Below are 18,314 nucleotides of genomic sequence, written 5' to 3' on the forward strand. Positions count from 1 at the left end.
TTCATTTTCTTGAACTTTAAACAGGAAAATAAACTTTAAGGGTCTGCTTCAAGTTGCTTTTATTTTCTGACAATGGAAACTAAGACTAATAACTCTGAATTAGTCCTATGGTTAAAGCCAAGAAGGCTTTTAATAGTCCTCAACGTCAGCAGCATTGAAACAGTCCAACACGCTGCGAGCTGAGTCACAGGTAAGTTGACACTCAATCTGTGAGTCATCAGCTTCACTGGCGTTCAAAGCTGTAAGGCTGTAACACCCTCAGCGAAGGGACGTCCCCATCCCCGGGGGACCATCACTCCAACTGTCCCATCTACTAAACCTCAGAAACACACAACAAATAAAACCACAATCATTTTTTTTTTTAAAGCCTATAATGTTTCGATGGCAGCTGCTGGATGAAAGGACCTCCGCTCACCGAGATCGTCTCGTCCTTCTTGCACTGCTGAGACAAATCGCGGACGCCGTTGACGAAGAGTTTGTTGGCGCTGACGTACGCCTTCCCTGCTTCGATCATGCCGCTGCAGAGCTTCACCAGCTGCGGAGGAAACACATTTGGAGAAGTGGATGAATGAACGAGTCGCTTTCCCCCTGGCGCTGTGGTTCGAGGACACTGACAACGTGTTTGCTGCGTAGTTTTGTGGGAGTTGGTTTGTTTTTGAGAACTTGAGGGGGGGGGGGGGTTTCCAGCCGCTTTAATTGTCACGGCCCCGCTTCCTCCCAGCTGCTAACCAGACATGAGACCAAAAGATGCTCTATTGCATTCGTTGAGTTGTATGAGAAGCACATCGACTTTCTTTGGGCAGGCCGCCCAGGTATATTAATGGCTGCCAAAGTATTTTTTGCGACACATTTGTATTCTTCATCCGTCTGAAAGATGGCTTTTAATGATGTATTAACTAGTGAACAATCGCTACTCGCTGTACCCCTCCCCACGGTTGGTTGTGCTATCACCCAACTGTGTACTGATCATCACACATGGCCTGCAAGGAAATCCAAGAGAAAAAGAAAAAAAAAATCAGGCTGACAAAGGATTTACACAAACACCTCTGATGAACTGCTCAATGAGAGACTGGTACGGATGCGAGAGGAAATCTGAAAATCAAAACCATTGCATAACAATTCAATGGAAAACTGGTGAACCGAATTATTTCTGCAGCATTAAGGAAGATTGTTTTGTTGCATATGGACTTTCATATTTCCATATGCGTAGAGCCTTAAATCCTTAAGCCTTAAATGTGTTATAAGGTCATTCACAGTCCACATACAGTACATGCTGCGTTGTGATGTGCGTCGGCACAGCTGAGTGTCAAAGATATCGCGATTGTGTGTGACTTTGGGTGTTGGCCTCACTGACACAATAAGAGTATGTTACCCGTATCTGTTAAAAGCTTTTCATAGGCGTGGATAAGTTTGTTTATGTGTTAAAGACAGAAATAAGAAGGTGCTTTAAAGAATGAAAGAGGAAACCAACAAAATAAAAGGTGGAAAGGGGAGAAAGCAATGAAGGCAAATGCATTTTTAAGATGGTCTTAAAAAGGGTGTTTGGATTTAATGTCCATGTCAGTAATGCTTATAGCACTGTATTAGTATATTCACGAGGGCTTATTACTTTTGTAATTATACAGCGTTAATTATTAATTCAGTAAAAAGTATGTTTGGAATACATTATATACATTCGTGTCAAGACCAGAGGGACAAGGAGATAAAAACTGTCTTACCTTATCTAGTTTTGCCTCAATCTCCACAACCTCCGTCTCCACTTCATCGATATTTGCCCTGAAAAACAAAAGAAATATAGACTTTTAAAGCGCTTGTGGTACCGTGTTACTGGATGTCTGAAAAGATACCTTATTAAAGTTAGTTGATCTCATTTGGAAAGCAGCAACAGTGCGTGTGATTTATTTATTTAAGTTCCACGGACGCGCGAGAACACACAAATACATAAATCTGTGGATGTCAGGTGGATTCTTTGCAGGCGAGAGTTTGGAGGGAGCTTTAAGTGAGCTTTGAGCTTTAAGACGCCATCCCTCCCGTACAAAAGAGACAGACGAGGTGGCCACACGTTAAGAGGGGAAATGGGTGTCTGGCACACGCCAAACCTGGATGCAACTGCCTTCATTGTCACCACCACCGCCACTAATGCTGCACCCAACCGAGAGAGACGTGTGATTGGCACCCAGAGGCCACCAGCTGTACGTCCCGGCCCCTTCAAATGCACCCCTCCCAACGAGGAGTGAGTGAGTAACCTGCCGCTCATCCTGCAGCACACAGAATAAATATGAGAACAGGCATGAAGTCGGAGCTCCTCTACTGATAGGATAAGATGAGGATGAGATTCACTGTTGGTTCAGTTTCTCTTCATAAAATATTGTAAATAGTATTCACACAAACTGACACCAATATTTAAGACAAAAAAAGGCATCACAGCACTACACACACACACACACACACACACACACACACAGCAGCTCTGTGATGAGAGCATCTGTAGCATCTATCGGCCACAGCTGGCAGGATATAAAACTTGTATAAAAATCTCTGTCTCGTCCATTTCTCGCTGGCCTTGGGTGGATTATCCTGCTTGGCCCGAGGCTGCGGGGTGGGGGGGGGGAGAGCTCAGGGCAACGGGAGGATGGCACGTGCTCTCATGCTGCCCTCCAGCCTTTACTCTCACCATCTCGTTTTATGAGGATGTGAGGAAGTGCAGGCAGGAAAGGGTGAAGGAGAAATACCCCCGAGAGGAAATATCTGTCAAAAGCTCCGACGTCATGCAAATTGGAAACATACCGTACTAAAATAATCAATAGCGTATGATTCCACATGTGGACGTGTGTTATTGTAACCTGGGTCGACCTCCTGCTGAGCGGCCTTCAGGCCGACCGCACCCGGGGATAGTGTTGCTACGAGCAGAGTTGTTTTCATTGCTGATGTCACTTTCAAAACTGCCCTCTTCATGTTCTAATGCAGAGCTTAGCGAGCTCTCGGTTTCCAGGAGGCTCCTTCTGCTCACGCTGATCTCAAAATGTTATTTTAGTATCTGATTTTCAGACGCAGATGTTCAATAGTGTGTGAATGACCCACTTAAATTTGCCAAAAGCAGACACAGTGATATATTTGCATTGTTTTCCCTTTCACTTTTCACACTTTTGACACGAAGAACGTTTCTTTCGTCTATTGTAAAACCTTTTATTAAAATATTGAATCAACTATATTTGTGTCTATAAATTGTAATGTCTAGGTCTTCCTCGTTATTCAAGGTTTTTGTGTGTGATCAGAGTCACAATATCCTTTTGTGAATAAAATTCTGAATTCTTTTTTGGATTTTTTCAAGCATCAGAGTAATATTTTGTTTTAATCATTGATCATTTAATAATTGTCTTACTTTGATCGACCTGTGGCGCTTCCCAGAGGGCGAAGGGACAAACGCGATGCGACGGGCACCTCGAGATCGAACGAGCGGCTCGACGCGTCGACAGCCAAGCTAACTGTTCCAGATGTGCGGACCCCCCCCCCCAGGCCGTAACCCCCCCCCCCCCCCCCCACCCCATTGCCCTGTCTCGCTGCACATGCCTCCCATAATGGATGCACACGGGTTTCCGCCCCAGGAACGTAACCACGGCAACCACCCTCCTAAGTGGGCCGCAGAGGTCCCCGGTGTGCCTGTGAGTTGACCCTTATTCACGCCACAGGGGGTGGGGGCAAGCGGGAGGGGTGGGAGGGGGTGTAGCTAAGTAGATAATAACCTGACTTACAACACAGCTCCTGTGACAAGGGATGACCGTCCTCACACCCCTCATCGGGGGACAATTCAACAGCAGTGAAGCGTCAGAGTTGGAATAATGAATGTAGCCGTGACGCAGCAGTGTAAAACCATCATTAGAAGGGAGATTGTGCTAAGCAAGCTGCGGCTTTGGTGGTTTTCTACACGCTGACGTGCAGAGGAACCTGAAACGGGGCGTTTACGGGGCCCCGAATCACAAAAAAAAAAACGTGTTTTCGCTTAAAATTCATTAAACCACCGCAACTCGTAACTTGGTTCACATGATGCTTAAGGTCTCTTGCTATGCATTATTGTCCCTGAGAATGTTTTAATAATTCCAGTGGTAGGAGCAAAAAAAAAAGACTATTTCTCAACATTTGGCGGAGTGGAATTCTCAAGTAGCATGAAATGGAAACGGTTGATCTAAAAATATCAGCACATCAAAGCACAGTACTTGCGCAGAGGCTGCTGTGTGGGAGCTGCGAGACAAGGGAGGGATGCAGGTGGGCACCGAGGCCCCCCAGGGTTCTGTTCTCCTGGCGGAGCAGCCTGGCGGTCTGGAGGGAGGATGAGCAGGTGGGATGCTGAGGAGGGAGCCAGCACCAGGTCAAGGTAGTGACCCCTATAATACAGCCGTGGTCGCCCCCCCCCCCCCCCCCCCCCAAAAAAAAAAAAAACGGCAGCTGGGGCCCGATGTCAGAGCGCTCCCGTCTCTCTCTGCCACGAGAACAGCTGTAGAGCAGGCTGCAGGCTGGCTTCAAGTGGCCCTCAGCAATCAGCACACTGCTTGATTTTCAGCATCTTTCATCTCAATTCAAAACCTGCCACTGACGGATTCATCGCTGTGGAGCGTTTGGGGACAGGAGGTGGAGGAGGAGGAGGGGGGGGGGACCAAGGAGGTCGGAGACGGAAGGGGGGGGCTGTCTGTCTGAGGGCCCCATTGTGAGAAAGCAACTTCCTGTCTGGAGAACTGGCAGCATTTTGTTGTATTATTGATTGCTTCAGTGTCCTAATTGAGGCTGGATTGAAGAGATGGATGGCTGACTGGGGGGGGGGGGGGGGGGCGGGCGGGATGAGCCTCTTCCCTTCGGTCACATCAAACAGCACCTCAAGTTATTCTTAGCTGCCCTTTGCTGCCTGGCTCCTGATGCTCTCCTCGTCCTACAGACCACTACATGAACTAGTGCAGGGTCAAGGAGCCCCCCCCCCCTGGCTATGCAATGCCTAGCAATCCTATCCGGTTTATTTTCAGAGTCACTCATAAATACCCCCTCAACCACTTAACCAGAACTGGGCACATCAAGCCTGTCAAGCTTTGGATTTATTCATATTTGGAGCGTTGCTTTTTTTTTTTTAAAGCTTTTCCAAATCCAAAACTAAAAGAGCAGAAATTGGGGGGAAGTATACAATCCAGCAGCCAACATTATCTGAAGGGAGCAACATCATATTCACCTTTATGATTCAGGATTATAAGCTGCATGGGTGTTGACATTTTGCCTGAAGCTGTAACCTCAACATCACGTATGTAGGAATGAAGATATTCATAATTAAAATGCCTTTTACAGGATTCTGTCATTGACACGAGTTGACAGGAAACACACAAAAAAGATAACAGTAGAGTACAACAACACGATAGACACTAACTCGTGACACTTGATTAGCGAGCTAGCTGTATTTGATAAAATGTGAAATGATTGCTAGCAATACATTTCAAATCTGAACAGAAAACATCAGTAACCAATGGGGGAGGGGCTTAGTAGACAGTCTGCTACATTAGCCCATTATGACCTCCACAGCAACATCCAGTTGACACCACGTTGTCCACGTCCATCATCCGGATCATACCAACCCATAGCCGCCGTAACCCAATCCCCCTGCGTTTAAGGTGCAGAGGGAGTGCCAGCCTCCGGTAACATGTGCTCAAAGCCCTGACTATTGTCTCATGAGCCCAGGCTTTCGTCTTGGTCTTGAAAGCTTAGACTGTGTCCTTTGTACTCAAAACAAGCCGGCCTTCCGCTCCCGAAGAGACGAGGCGACCGGGCCGCAGTGTGAACCCGCGCACATCCACACCGATGGCCTCACCGCAGCGTGGACTTACCCGTCTGTGCTTCTTTTACAACATGCCGGAGGCCGTGGCATTAAGCCCTATCGATTTGGCTGCAGCTAATGGATGGGGGCTAACATGCATGTCTCATGTGCTGTCGGGGCATTAAAGCCTTGTTGCTCTTCTACAAGTGGAGCCAGCTCCAACGGCCCCGCCCCCCCCCTCCTCTCCCCCGATGATCGCCTCCTGTGCCGCATATACTGTATGTGCGCAGCCAAAACAGCCATTGACCAAAGCCCCGTTTCCACAGCGACGTTCGTCCGCAGACGATGCCTCCTGGCCCACTCATTCATTAGTTGGACTTAATACTGAGACCACCATTGCTCCCCAGTAAACACGGGGGGCCCTCGAGTGAATTATCTCTGCCAAGTGTGAGCAGAAGCCGTCTGGTGTTGAGTTCGACCTTTGTGTTGGTCGCTGAAATGAATCATTCCACAGACAATTAATCAGTTGAAGTGAACTGGTTCCTAATCATGACTTGGACAAGAAAAAAAGCCTTTTATTACAAGTAGAAAGACTTATTGTCATGAGGATAATGATAATGTGCAGGGCTCATGGTGTCCATTAGTCATGATTTATAGATATGATATAATATATATCACATCTTTCAAGATCTTCTGAATCTTGGTTGGACAAAACAAGAGATCTGTTAGTTCAACATTAAATCCATCATCAATGAATCATTTAGTCAAGGTCAGAAAACAGAAAGAACCCCCCCCCCCCCCCCTCCCCATCAAGTGTAACCAGAACCCATTTAGATGAGTTATGGTGCACAGACCTGATTTACTTCACCCTCTCTCCGTCTTGCACAGCGTGATTCCGATGTCCCGTCACCTCAATTTTCCAGGATGAAAGTCGAAACCCCATCGCGGCTCCGAAGCCCCTCAGCAACTGAAAAAACAGCAAAAGCGTCCTCGTGGAGAAGCACCCCAAATAATGTGGTCTGTTTTTGGCGGGAGGACACATGTGTGGGCTGCTCCTCCATTACGACAACGAAAAGCCTTATAAATCACCCACAGAGACAGAGCCTGGCGGACACGAAAACCCGACGCCTCGCGGTACCATATTTCGATAGCCGCTTGTTTTGTTTTTTCCAAGTTGTGTTGTTGTATGTGTTTCACTTTGCTGCAAACCAACCAAAAAAACCCACACTAATCAGCGAGCATTGCAGTTTGATTTAATGTCACATTAAGTGCACCATGCTGACCTTTCTTCCCTCTACTGACGCCACATGTGATGAACGACTCTAACTCCCTTTTCATCAATGAGCTAAATAGAAGAAAAAAAAAGAAAGAACTGAGTCAGAGAATCTTCCAATTTCACTAAAGTTCATCCAAAGCCACCCCGTTTTTCAGAATAGTTATTGCGGTGCAGCACGTCATGGCTCTGCATGGAGAAGACCTCGGGCATTGACTGAAGTCCACCAAACCTTAAATAAGCATCAATCTCTGGCTGCTGTGTGTCCTCCCTCCAGAACCTGAACGTGGGACGGGACGTCAGAAAACTCACAGTATCTGCATGTGGAGTGTTAGGAGAAGATGTCTCAACCAGAAGGTTGTCTTGAATGGAAAGAACAGCAGGGATAAAGTATAAGAGGAGCTTGAAAGGGGAGGGAAAAGGGGGGGGGGGGGGGGGGGGGAGGGAAGTGGAGTTTGGCTGACAATATCTATCCCTCCCCTCTTGAGTGCACACGACTTCCCTCCAAAATCAACAAGCCTGATGTTTTCCCGAACTGAAGGAGATATCTAGACTGGCGGGCAGGTTGAGCGCTCCACTTTTACCCCCCCCCCTCCCCCCCTCTCTGGTGCCTCTCTGCAGCTGCAGACCACGGCGGTAAATCCTGACGTAAAAGAGCAGCCAGGAAGCTTCTCCTCGGGGGGGGGGGGAGCGGCGGCCCTGTTGTTTGTGTCACGGCCACAGACATTTCAAGCTCTTCAAATAAGCTGATGAACCTCAGAAGGCCAAGAGCGGAGCTAAAAACATCTTTACGACCATGTCACGATCTTCGGTCGACTTTTTAACTGGATAGGAAAACCGAGAAAAAGAAAAGAAAAACACATTCTTTAATGCTGGTTTTACTGACTGATTTAATTTGGCTGTGGCGAAACTAGGCCCTTAGTTACAACAGAAGAGCATCCCCATGACTCAGCAAAAACCCCTTTTCAATAAAAAGGGCCAAATTGTTCTGACGTATTGGCAGTTTTAGCAAGGACCAGGAAATGTGGACTCTAGAATCGTAGAATAATAATAGAATGAAACCATTGTCAGTTCTTAATTATTACAAAACATGACAATGATAAAAGTAACAAAAAGCCTGAATACCTATATATCCCATAATCCCATTGGACTACCATTGGCAGACACATTTTCACATCACCTCCAAACCCCCCAAAATTCTCAGACTCAACAAAGTCCTCTAGAAAGCCTCGCGGGACGTCATTCCACAGCTGGCACAAAACTGAGTGGGTCCCCCTCACGACGAGTTCGCCGATTCTCACACGGTGGAAAAAAAGGACAAAAACACGTCTGTGTTCTCTACTGGTCACACATTTTGAAATTGTTCACATATAATCACAACCGGTGCTGTGACAGATGCTCCTCCTGGATCGAGTCCCTTTGGACCAAGAACAACGCAGTGAAAGCAGCCACCCGAGTTCAGGATAACATTCCCCCCTTTTTCTGATCTGAGGAGATGGATCCAATCTTCACACCTGGAGAACGACAACAGAGAGACTTTCTTCTGGTGAAACACAAAGACAACCCAACGTCACTTTGACAGCAGAGTTTGGTAAACAAATTGCCGCTGTGATGCCTCCACGAAAAAAAAAGTCGGCCTTTTGGGAACTAAACGGACTTGAGAGTTCAGGGCTCTGCTGACCCGTGGTCATGCATGTCAATGTTTTGTTTTTTGTCCTTCCTGCTTTAGTTGAGAGAACTTTCACACAGATCTTGAGTATCCCACGGAGTATTTTCACAGACTCCTTCCAGTCGCACACACACACACAAAGCCCTGCACATTTTTGTGTCGTTCATTCATACAACCCTGATGTTTAAAGGCGAGTATCCCTTCAGTATTGGCTCCCCGACCAGCGTCCAGTTAGCTTAGCATAAAGACCGAGCTAACAAAATCCAGCCAACCGGCGACACGTTGGCAATAGCTTCATACATGCTGTATACAGACATAAGAGCTGGACCATTGTTCTCATTGAACTCCCAGCAAGAAACTGTATTTCCAAAAATGTTGAACTTTTGAATTAATTAAAAGCTCGCTGGTAGGTTAGGCCTGTTTTAAACATAACTACCAACCAGGGGATAAAGTCAAGGGCACTTACCCCGCTGTGGAAAATGTCTGTACAATATTTCATGACAATCCTTCCAAAAGCATCAGGAGCATATTTTTGGACTGAAGCGGGATCCTTGGCCAAAAAATAAAATATTCATAGACATTAAGACGGCGTAATTGTTCACAAACCTCTACAGGCAGTTCTTTCACAACTCATGCAGGCCTACAGTCTGCCAAACCCTGACTCCTGACCCCGCAGTGACCGCTGAGGGTGACCCGAGGCCCCCCTGGGGAGCAAGCAGCTGCCCCCTGACTCCCCTCCGTCGGATCCAACACGAGGCTCGGGGGCCGCTCGCAGGAAGTGGCTTTTATCTGCCAAATGAGGAAAGACCGGAGCACGACTCTCACCCCGTCTGCTTCGGAATACCGTGAGAGCGAGAGAGAGAGAGAGAGAGAGAGAGAGAGAGAGAGAGAGAGGGGGGCAAGGTGCTGTTGACCAAGCTCAGCAGCTGAAGTCGTCTTTCCCGCTCTTTTTAAATGCAGCCAGTTCACATTAAAAAGCCGTCACCCCCACACAGTTCTTGGTGTACTGCACATGAGTACAAAAAGAAGTACTTCCCTCCAGTACAAAGCTGTGTATGTATAATATGTTTTGTTATATATTAAAACTACCCAACAGTAACAAGTGAAGTGTATTAGGAATTGTTTTAAATTAAAAATAGTGCAACTGTCTCACTTTTTGCTCAAATTCATAATGAAAATACTCATTTTCATACATACAATTTTATAAAATTGATGAGCTCCATTTCAACCAACTACAAAGGTAACAACCTGCTTTAACATTAATGCAAAACTGATGACATAATATGGCTTTATGTTTGACAGAATATATTACTTTCTATTTATTTATTACTATAAGTTCAAACCCATTACAAAGGGATATTTTTTCTCCCAAACGAACCAAAACTGCAAATACCCATCTCAACATGAGTTAGAAGATGAAAAAAAGCCTCTTCGCCACTGAGATTTTTTTCTCCAAATGTCTAAAAGAAAGAATATCGTTTCCATTTATAACTTGTAACGTGTCTGGGATTTTGTGCAGCAGACAAATGGCAAAAAATCTGGATGATCTAATTTTAACATCGGCCCAGACGGATTGATTTGAGGGTGTACGACCCGAGTCAAGTTGGAGTTATTAGCTGCCCTTTAAAGCAGCATTACACACGCTTCAACGCTACAATTATAAACCAGTTTTGTGGCAGGAAGTTTTTCTCCTGTTCCGTCCCGGTTGGATCTCTGAGGGTTTTCTTTCGTGTCTCAGCCTTTTCCGCTGATATTTCAAAGCTTTGAGTACGTGTCAGCTGTGGAACAGACGTCTTCTGCACAATATCGGCTTTCTTTCTTTAGTGGGGCAGCTGGATAGATTTCAATACTGAAGACAGTCAAACGGGGAGAGCCAAACCTTCTAAAAGCAACATCTCCCACACACTGTTGCCTTTACAACAAGGGTCTTTTCAGAGCATTCTGAGCTGTTTAGATTGTCACTTCAATATGTTGCCAGAGGCCTTGCTGCAAGCTGAAACAATGGCTTAAATGCAAACTTGGAAGTTCAATTTTATGCCACATTTTAAAGAATACATTTCAACTTATTCTGTATCTTTCTTCCTGTCAACAAATCAAATGAAAAGACCAAAATTGAAGGGCCGTCAGTGTATCCCAAGACTGATTAAATGGTAAACTAAAATGAGTCTGCTTGAACTTTCACCGTGATCTCGGTCAGTTGGAAGAGGGTTAAAAAAAAAAAAAAGTCCTCTCCAAAAACCGTGGACTTAATTGTGCATTGAAGGATACCAATGTAAAGTGTTTGTGGCTTTAGCAGTTTTCTCTACCATTCATTCTCCTAAAAGCCTCTGGGGAGCGGCGTGCTTAGAGCTCTACTACTTGCTAATACGATGTGCAGCAGCCCCCGATACAGGAGACAATAGATAGAAGTCCAGACAATGGGATGGATCGATTGGGATAGAACAATTCAGTACGAGAAGCCGGACGTGTATATACATACAGCGTATATGTACACTCACCGGCCACTTTATTAGGTACACCTGTCCAACTGCTCGTTAACACTTAATTTCTAAGCAGCCAATCACATGGCAGCAACTCAGTGCATTTAGGCATGTAGACATTGTCAAGACAATCTCCTGCAGTTCAAACCGAGCATCAGTACGGGGAAGAAAGGTGATTTGAGGGACTTTGAACGTGGCATGATTGTTGGTGCCAGAAGGGCTGGTCTGAGTATTTCAGAAACTGCTAATCTACTGGGATTTTCACGCACAACCATCTTTAGGGTTTACAGAGAATGGTCCGAAAAAGAAAAAACATCCAGTGAGCGGCAGGTCTGTGGGCGGAAATGCCTTGTTGATGCCAGAGGTCAGAGGAGAATGGCCAGACTGGTTCGAGCTGATAGAAGGGCAACAGTGACTCAAATAACCACCCGTTACAACCAAGGTGGGCATAAGAGCATCTCTGAACGCACAGTACGTCCAACTTTGAGGCAGATGGGCTACAGCAGCAGAAGACCACACCGGGTGCCACTCCTTTCAGCTAAGAACAGGAAACTGAGGCTACAATTTGCACAGGCTCATCGAAATTGGACAATAGAAGATTGGAAAAACGTTGCCTGGTCTGATGAGTCTCGATTTCTGCTGCGACATTCGGATGGTAGGGTCAGAATTTGGCGTCTACAACATGAAAGCATGGATCCATCCTGCCTTGTATCAACGGTTCAGGCTGGTGGTGGTGGTGTCATGGTGTGGGGAATATTTTCTTGGCACTCTTTGGGCCCCTTGGTACCAATTGAGCATCGTTGCAACGCCACAGCCTACCTGAGTATTGTTGCTGACCATGTCCATCCCTTTATGACCACAATGTACCCAACTTCTGATGGCTACTTTCAGCAGGATAATGCGCCATGTCATAAAGCTGGAATCATCTCAGACTGGTTTCTTGAACATGACAATGAGTTCGCTGTACTCAAATGGCCTCCACAATCACCAGATCTCAATCCAATAGAGCATCTTTGGGATGTGGTGGAACGGGAGATTCGCATCATGGATGTGCAGCCGACTAATCTGCGGCAACTGTGTGATGCCATCATGTCAATATGGGCCAAACTCCCTGAGGAATGCTTCCAGCACCTTGTTGAATCTATGCCACGAAGAATTGAGGCAGTTCTGAAGGCAAAAGGGGGTCCAACCCGTTACTAGCATGGGGTACCTAATAAAGTGGCCGGTGAGTGTATATTTGGCAGCAACCATGTGCTGCTCCCCTCTCGAACTTCCTGCCGTCAGCACAGTTCTTGGAAGCTGACGTGGAATTCATAAAAAATAAAAAAAAACGACAATGAATGCGGGCGAGACAAGTCCCGCGCGACCTCGACTTGTTGTGGGGTCAGCGGTGAGGTCATTCTGGAAACAACAACTCCCACTCGGACATCAACACAGGAAGAAACGACAATCCTGCTTTCACACTCACTTATTCAATGGATCAAACACCCACGTGCACGAAAAACTCTGCTGGTGTCATTCAAATAACACATTATTGTCTTTTTTGGGCTAAAATACCAGGATCTTTCTGCTCTTCTTGAGCGAGATCCCGTGAGCTACCTAAGGACAGTATAGAAAGGATTTACATTTCAATCACTGAAACGATCAATAACAAAAAGGATAACAGCTTAAACAAGTAGCAAAGATGAGATGTTTGGTTGAAAGTATTGTGTGATTCTCTCTATATCTATATATACACCCCCTCTGTGAGAATTAATACTTTCGCCGTAACTGAAGCAATTGTTGTTGGGGCAATTAACTTAAAAAGGGCTAAATTAAACGTCAGGGTATAAGGAGGAAGTCAGTAGGATCACAAACCAGCTGGAAGCATTCGCCACCCATAATGCAATGGCAACTCCATCCACCCCCCCCGTTAGCCATGGTGGCAGTGGGTGGGTGGGGGGGGGGGGGTGGGGGGGGCTTCGTGCAATTAGGCCAGCAAGGCCGAAGGGGAAATGAGACTTCAGACAGGGATCCAACAAAGACGGTCGTGTAGAGGAAAATGTGACACGCATTAACCCCTTCAGCGCGGCCAGAGCGGCTTGTACACCCCCCCCCCCACAACTAAATTGATGTGCTCCCTGATCCTCCCGCCATCGCAAGTGAAGCAGACTTGAATGGACGGCCTTAAGCCGTGCGTTTATTATTACAGGGGATGGAGGAGGATGTGTTGGACGTCACAACAGCATTGTGGGAGTTGGGTGGGGAGAGGGGACGCCCGCCGATCGGGGGGGGAGAAAAAAGCCAGAGAAAGGTCAGGATATGAGATGTCTCGTCTGGCGGCGCAGGTTTATACTAACTCAGGGTGGTCCGGGATGACGGTAACACACAAATATGTCAATGAAGATATTTTGGACGTATGAGAGGACGCACGCACACCCACACACACACACGCACACACACACACACACACACACACACACACACACACACACACACACACCAGATGAGGCCTCGGATGTGAGAAGCAGCCTGGACAATGTTCCATTGAAAGGAGGCAGACAATAAAGCCTACAGACGTGAAGCTCTTCGCGGCCTTTTTGTGGGCAGCACAGCGGACCGACCCTTCGGTGTCACACAGCGACATTTAGCCGAAGCCCCTCTGTGAAAATCCCTACACAGGCGTGATGCTGGTGCGGCTGAGCTGGGAGTCCTCCCGGCATTTTTGCGGGCTAAACGCGCAGCTTGGCTCGCACTAGAAAGGCATACCAGGCGCGTGAAGCGTTCGGCTCTTTCCTGTCTGAGAGCTCCGGGGGCGGGCGTCGGCGCGGACTGCGTCGACAGACAAAATCCATGAAAAACATGAAAACTTCCACGCGGCCACTCGACGAATGAGCCCCAGAATTTAAAACGACTCCCTTGGAGACGCATCGGATCAGCGCTTTGAGCCCCCCCACACAGGTGTTTCCTCTGATCCGCAGTCAATAACCCGCCCCTGACGTCACTCTCGTGGTCTTTTCCACTGACCCGCGCCGCCCAACCCCCCCCCGCCCCCTTCCCATCAGTCCATGGACCTGAATGATCATGTGACTCCTGTTTCGACCTACAGAGAGTTAACGGAACGCCGTCAGCAAGGAAGCACCGCTTTCTCAGGAAGGGGCGCCGGGCGCCGGAAGGCCGGGGGACACCGAGGCCTGTTGCTCGACCTGAGATGGGGGGGGGGGGGCATCATTTGGCTGATTTCTGCTCGGAGAAGTGAAGCGAGACGCAGCTGGCTGCTCTCAGTCAACAACGCGGACACATGTGGCACCGGAGACGACTCTCCGGGGGGATTACAGCTACGGAAGTTATGCCGGACTCCAGAGAGCGAATAGAAAGGGATGCAGGATTGTGCCATTTCACTCTCTCTCTCTCTCTCCGGGGAGAACCACAACAAACAGTGAGAAAACAACGAGAACATCTTTGACAACCGGGAACCATTTTTCATGAGACGTTAGAGAAACACCAGATGACTAATCGATTCTTAGTTCCAACCAAAAACTCCCAAATGGAAGAAAAGCCTGAGGAAAATAATCTTGTCATTCAAGGTACATTCATGCTGCAAGTTGTTTACGGGGTTCATGTTGTGACTCGGGTCTGGGTGTCCTAACAGTCAGAGTCAGCAACCATCCTCGGCACACATAGTCTCCCCGAGAGGGGGGGGGGGGCGGGGGGGGGTTTCGCCCTTTGCCCTAAACCTGCTTTCCAAAATGTCAGCAGGCTGACGCATTTCCTGGCCTGTCCCTGGACCCGGGTTCTGGCCCGGGCCAACACCAGAAGTCGGCCCCTTCCACACGGAGGAACGCAGAGGAGAGGACTGAAAGGGGGGGGGGGGGAGAGTGCAAGGCGGGGAGGGAGAGAGGCGGAAACAAATCGAAAACAGATGCCTGTACACGTGTGAATCGGCGTTTAAGAGCAGAGTAGAAGCGGAGCGACGGGGGCCTTCGGAGCCAAATGATTTTTACTTTCCTATCGGCTTCACCTTCGGTATCTGTGCTGGACGTAGAGTTGGTTTTATACGACCTCTACTTTCATCCCACACTTTTTCTCCTTGTGTCATGTTATTCACCGCGAGTGCAGAGCGACGACCAAATTGCCGACAAATGACGAGGTCAGAGAGCTAAACCCAGCCGCTGTCCCACAGAGAGGACACTTCGCAGCCGCGGTGTGCAGAGGAAATTGGGCATTTTCCGATTAGGGTTCTGTCGTGAATGAAAAGCGCGGCGCGGCGTAATTAGGTGCACTACCGCCATGAGAAAACCCGACACGGATTAATCGGATTGCCGAGGCAGGAACATCTGTGGAGTGTTTCGAACTAACAATGTTCCCACAGCAGTTGAAGCAGGATTTGGGGGGGGCGGGGGCTTGTGTTTGTGTTCAATTTCTGCTCAGCCTCCTACACCGATCGATGGTCTGTTATTCTCTCACATGTACGTCCATATGTATACAGTGAATATGACATCACATCCAGCAGCTGGTTAACTTACATTTTATTCTAACCAAAAGGCAACAAAGACCACCTACCAGCACCTATAATAATTATTAAAATGTTGTATCCGGTTCGGGAGAGAGAGAGAGTAACAGAATCAACCAGCTCCAATGGGAGCCTGGCTCTTACAGATGAAGGGGAAAGTGGATTTTCTCGGCTGACCCGTGTAAGACGACTGATATCTACGGCCGTACGTAATTGGGATCAGATGTCTGGTCTCAATTACCATAATGCAATCCGCGGTTTTGTTCACTGAACTATGACCAAAAGGCTTATCAGCGCTAAAAATCAGCTCAGTGTGTTACAGCGTGTGTGTGTGTGCGTGTGTGTGTGTGTGAGATTCTTTCCTGACTGGCCCGGCTCTTGTTTTTCTAAGACCCTTTGCCTCGCATTAGTCATCACCGGGCCTCATCCACCGTGGTTTGTGAGGTGGGAATACTCATGGCGAGTTACTACAAATCGCACTGCACCGAGGGCTCGGGACGCGGCCAATGGCGCTGATTCAGTGTCTGCGGGAGCAACCTGTTGCAACCAGCCGGGTTTGGCCCATTTGAAAAAAAAGAGCAATGGAGCCCTTGGCTGTTAGATTGCAGCCCACTTGATAAACTGCCCACGCTCTGGGCGTTTGCGCCCCCGCCCCCCCCCCCGACTGACGGGGGTCTCTGTCGCCTCTCGGGATGTGCGACGGGAGCAGATTAGCGGCCCTACGGCGCGCGGCGCGGCTTTTTGTGGCCCTTTGTGTGAGCAGTGTGTGTGAAACGCCTTGCGGTTCATCGAGGTGAAATGAGAGGGACGTCTCACACCCCCCCCCCGCCCCCCCACCCATCCTTCAACACAAACGGCTCAGGGATGACATCATCTCTGAAACCCCCAAAGCATCCCGCGGGAGATTAATCTGCATTTACACAAATCGTCAATTAACCTCCTGGATATACAGCTTATTTAGACATGTGATAATAGATGGCGCAGCACTGTACACCTCGTGTTGTGCTGTCGCTGTACGGTGAGCTTATTTCACAAGTGACTGAACGGTTACGATGCAGAGTTAAAGAGGAATGTGGTTCCACACACACACACACACACCTCCCAGTAGTTGATGAAAGGTTTCAGATGGATCTTTAGTAAGCTTGCATGAACACACTTCATGTTGGGATTCACAAGCAAACGCTTGCACATATTGGTAAGTAAGTGCACAATGCACAAACAGGGAATGGGGTTGATAAGGCCTTTTTCATTCCACCTGAACTTTAAATGTAATCAGTTCTCTCTACGATGGCCGCCTTTCACTCTGCCTTCCTACGTGGCCGCGCGGCTGTTACACAACAGAGACCGAGCGCATTCAGACAAAGGACGAACCCGGTGACACGCCGGTGGCTTCCGCCAGACCTGCTTGCTTTTTAATTGTTGAGCAGGAAAGCTTTCTGCAGCCTCCTTCGCGCACTGCGAATGCAAAAGCTGTCCGTTTGGTTCTGACCGGGAAATATCCGTCGCACGAAGACACTGCGAAGACACGCAGTCAGTTAGCAGTTGATCCAGTTTTTCGGGTAGGAATGCAACCTCACACGACAGGCCTGCAGTAAACCCTACTCTCATGAAGGTTATTTCACCCCATTGATATCAACGAGCTTATGCTAAATGAATGATCTACAGCCCACACCCTCCAAGGTGATCATTAAGATGTGTTGCACCATTGTTGCATTAAACCGCATTATTTTTAGCTTGTGTGCTTCAATGAAAAGCATTTCCCTCCAAACACGGCGATCATCTATGTGCAGCCGCCTGCTTCGGAGGCCGGTGAGCTCCAAAGGGCCCCAAACTGGAAAAAAGCCCTTGATCCGCTCTCATTTTAAAAAGATGAAAGCCTTTTGGGGGTAAAGGCTCAGCGGCTTCTCAGTGGGAGGGAGACAGCACTGCGATCAGGAGGCCCGACGTGTCATTGGATCTGTTTTTCAGTGCTCGGCGTCGAGACGACGTTAAATCCTCCAGGTGCGACACCTCGCCGCCCGCGCCGGACCGGGGGCCAGGCCAGGCGGATGTGGGCCAATCCCAGATTAGAGGCGTCTCTAATCCCCGTCACTTTCATTACCTGGAGCCGTTAGGGCCGCGGGGGGGGGGGGGGGGGGGGGGCAGAGAGTACGATGAGACCCTTAAAACAAGCCGGTGGGAGTACCCGCGGGCCCATGTTTCAACACCGAATCAAGATGGAAGGAGGTCAGTCTGAGTTTGGACGTGGAGATCTTCACAGGAAACAACCTCAAACCTCCCAAACTCACAGTGACGAATGGTGACGAACCTCCGGGAGATGCTGGGAAGAAGGACTGCGGTTCTTTCATGCCAATCCGAGCTTGGTTTATTAGGATTTGTTTTTATATTGAAAGCAGAACCCTCCTCTCTGTGAACATGCAGTCAATATGAAGTCATGGAGATAATGTAATTCCCTTTTCCACTTACAGGGAAACAGATGGGAGCAGATCGTGGACCATTTCTTTTTTTAAATCCAGAAGCCATATGAGTCAGGTACTTTCCAGTTCCCTCAGCAATGAACATTCTACAAGACGTGACTCAAACACAACTCAAAAGGAGTTAAAAGTTGAACT

At 48.0% G+C, this 18,314-nt stretch overlaps 1 protein-coding gene across 3 annotated transcripts in view; it reads right to left on the reverse strand.

Annotated features, from left to right (window-relative positions):
• Window positions 1–18,314, reverse strand: part of acap3a (ArfGAP with coiled-coil, ankyrin repeat and PH domains 3a) — a 46,517-nt gene that overhangs the window by 24,984 nt on the left and 3,219 nt on the right. For all 3 annotated transcript variants that reach the window (XM_037479339.2, XM_062565568.1, XM_062565575.1), the window contains exons 2-3: window positions 1,719–1,776; window positions 416–535 (exon numbers count right to left, since the gene is read on the reverse strand). In XM_037479339.2, the coding sequence (XP_037335236.2) occupies window positions 416–535; window positions 1,719–1,776 (178 nt within the window). The remainder of the gene's footprint in view (window positions 1–415; window positions 536–1,718; window positions 1,777–18,314) is intronic.

Source organism: Pungitius pungitius, chromosome 1 (assembly GCF_949316345.1).
Source record: "Pungitius pungitius chromosome 1, fPunPun2.1, whole genome shotgun sequence".
Lineage (NCBI taxonomy): Eukaryota > Metazoa > Chordata > Actinopteri > Perciformes > Gasterosteidae > Pungitius > Pungitius pungitius.